Source organism: Pinus tabuliformis, chromosome 6 (assembly GCF_031772625.1).
Source record: "Pinus tabuliformis cultivar Carrire ecotype Pingquan chromosome 6, CPIR1, whole genome shotgun sequence".
Classification (NCBI taxonomy): Eukaryota; Viridiplantae; Streptophyta; class Pinopsida; order Pinales; family Pinaceae; genus Pinus; species Pinus tabuliformis.
The window spans coordinates 694383367-694386638 of record NC_142292.1 but is presented as its reverse complement, the minus strand read 5'-3'; the positions used below and the strand labels follow the sequence as shown (position 1 = coordinate 694386638).

Genomic DNA, 3272 nt, shown 5'->3' with positions numbered 1-3272 from the left:
CATCTATTCAACTACCACAGCTTTATCACACAGATCTTGTATATACAGCATGAAAGGGGATTCAGATTTATTTACGAAAAATAGAAATCAATCTTAGATGCCTTATAAAGTATTGATTTGGCCGTAGATTCAATGTGTGCAAGGTCAAGTTGCAGATTGGGTATGGGCATCTTTTAGAGCCCAGTTTTGATACAGAGACAACAACTCTGAGCGAAAATAAGGAAAATGCATTTGTGATTTGAAGTGTGACTACTTTTTCCAAATATCGGTTGAGTTTTTACTGCTTTTTCCCATTCTTTTATGTCACTCTTGAAGATATTTTTACTGCTTTTTCCAATTCTTTTATGTCACTCTTGGCCTCAGAGTTAATCATTTCTTTGGATATTTTTACTGCTTTTTCCCATTCTTTTATGTCACTCTTGGCCTCAGAGTTAATAGTTTCTTTGGTCTGCCAGTTGTTGTTGCTGTTCTTCTTCCCTGGCTTTTGGCAAGCACTGTTCTTCTCCACTTTCACTACTCTGTTTGAAGAATGAAGCAACCAACCATTACAGGCCTGCAGGTTTATACACTTCAGTTATTGGTTCTTCATCATAAACTAATGTTTTCTCCATTCCCATTCCCATTACATTTGTGGAGCTGCAGCTGCTCAGAAGGGTTGTTGAACTCTTCCTCTGGGGTTTCTGCCTGATTCATTAATTGATAATATCAAAGGCATCATGGAGAGAAGAGATTTAAAGTCTTCAGAGGGAGGAAGTTGCATGCAGAATTGCCATATGTTGATCAGCAATGCAGCTGGGTTTTTCTTGGCATTCACTATCTTGGCTATTGCATTTTCACCTGCAGGTGATGTTTCAATTCAAGGGTTAAATTTTGCTAGTTTCCATTTTACATGTTTAAATTTTGCAGTTTGTTTTCTATAACACGCTAAGATTTATAATATAAACTTATTTTTACCATAAAATTTGGAAAATTTTTAAGTTTTAAGATCAATTTCTATTCTTAAACCTTTCCATCCTTATCAAGGATATGAATACAATATTAACTTAAAATTTATCTACATTGTGTGCTTTATAGGTACTTATGATCCAATGGATCCAAACAGTAACATAACGATCAAATGGGATATTGTGTCTCGGACTTCAGATGGATATGTTCCAAGTAATGCCCTTTCATCAAATAGGTCTTGAATTATAATTCCCTTTCCTCATTTTCCTGAAATAGATGTTGAGCTTTTCTGAATTTCATTCCTAGTAGCCTACAAGTTAAATTCTCAAAGCTTGACATGATGAAAAATTTGGAAAACCTTCAAGTCAGGTAGAGTTTATTTTGATATTGATAAAAATTTCTGATAAATTGCGTTGTATTGATTGGTATGTTCGATATTTTGAGTAAATACTTCACTCATTTTTAATTAGCTTTATGTCCCTGAAATTAAGTAAGTATTCACTAGAAACATTGGTACAATTTACTAAAAATTCCCTGAAAATCTTCATGCTAGAAATTATTTTACTCTTTGCTGAGTCTAATGAGCTTCCCTCTGTAGGTGGCCATGACCATGCACAATTTTCAGCAGTACCGCCATATACCAAGCCCCCCAGGATGGACTTTGGGTTGGCACTGGGAAAAAAAGGAGGTCATCTGGGCTGTGGTTGGTGGCCAGACAACAGAGCAAGGAGATTGCTCCAAATGGAAAGCAGGTGTTCCACACTGTTGCAAGAAGGACCCCACCATTGTTGATCTCTTACCAGGTGTGCCTTACAATCAGCAATTTACTAATTGCTGCAAAGGTGGAGCATTGGCATCTTGGGCTCAGGATCCTCCAAATTCCATCGCATCCTTCCAAGTTAGTGTGGGCAATTCAGGGACCACTAACAAAACTGTCAAATTGCCAAAGAATTTCACTTTGAAGGCTCCAGGACCGGGTTATACTTGTGGCCCTGCTAAGATTGTTAAACCCAGCCTGTTCTTTAGTCCAGATCGCCACAGAACCACTCAAGTTCTGAGTAATACACTATTATAATCCCTCATAATTTATATATTTGTGAATGTTATGTGTTTCACTCTGAGCTAGCTAAGTCTTATATTTGAATTTCCCTTGTCCTTGTGCAGTGACATGGAATGTAACATGCACATATTCTCAGTTCCTGGCTCAGAAAAGTTCAACATGTTGTGTCTCCTTATCATCGTTCTATAATGATACTATAACACCATGCCCTACTTGCACCTGCACTTGCTGGAACAACATAACTCAACCTACTTGTATTGAGTATGATTCTTATTCCCTTGCAAATTCATTCAATTTATTTACATTCCATAAGACACCTCCACTATATTCGCCACTTAACTTGAATCGACTTCGACTATGAATTTGAAGGAGGTGAGAAAGGAGAAGGAAGGCAATCAGGAATCAAAATTGGGATTCATCTATGTTGCAATGGCTCGTTCAACAGATCCCCTGGTAGTAGGAAGAGTGATAGGCAATGTTATTGACATGCTCGTGCCTTCAATGGACATGGCCGTCTACTATGGATCCAAGTAGGTCACCAATGGCTGCGAGATCAAGCCCTCTGCTACTATTGATCACCCCAATGTGCAAATAGTGGGTCGACACTTCGACGAGAGTCTCTATACTCTGGTACCCATTTCATCAATAATTTTATTCCAGCACCTCTGGTTTCATAGAATGAATATTTACATATAAATTTGTTATTGGTCTTCTATGAATGCATTCATTTACATTTGATCAGGTAATGATAGACTCGGATGCTCCTGGTCCAAGCGAACCCAACATGTGGGAATGGGTTCACTGGTATAATAAATTCTGTCCCTTCTCCTTTCTTCAATTTATACAAACATGCAAGAATGGCTTCACTGGTATAATAAATTCTTACCCTTCTGCTCTCTTCAATTTATACAGAAAATACACTAAAAAAACAATACACTGCAAAAAATTGAAAGAGAGACACTCTAATGGTAATAATATTTGGTTATTATTACCAGGTCTGATATGCACATCGAGGTTGCAGAGTTCATATCTCCAGTTTTAGTATTCTAATATGCATGCTTGAGCTTCACAACCTCTGCAATCTTATCAAACTTTCTAGTGCATATTAGACTAGATAGGTCTGATTTTATTTGGTAGTGCTCACATTCAATTATAACTTGATGGTGTCTAAACAATGGCACCGGTTTAGATCATGTTGTGCCATTGTCCATATTCAATGAACTCACTACCTTTGTCCATATTCAATGTACTCAGTGCTGCCACAAAA

The 3272-nt window shown here is 37.4% G+C and overlaps 1 protein-coding gene across 1 annotated transcript; it reads left to right on the top strand.

Moving 5' to 3' along the window:
* The first annotated feature begins 716 nt into the window (after window positions 1-716).
* LOC149260554 (protein COBRA-like) lies at window positions 717-3055 on the top strand. Its single transcript, XM_089460017.1, has 8 exons — window positions 717-843; window positions 1075-1151; window positions 1544-2003; window positions 2110-2285; window positions 2375-2458; window positions 2540-2635; window positions 2748-2809; window positions 3001-3055. The coding sequence occupies exons 1-8, from the start codon at window positions 717-719 to the stop codon at window positions 3053-3055; spliced, it is 1137 nt and encodes a 378-aa protein (XP_089316143.1).
* Window positions 3056-3272: the final 217 nt, after the last annotated feature.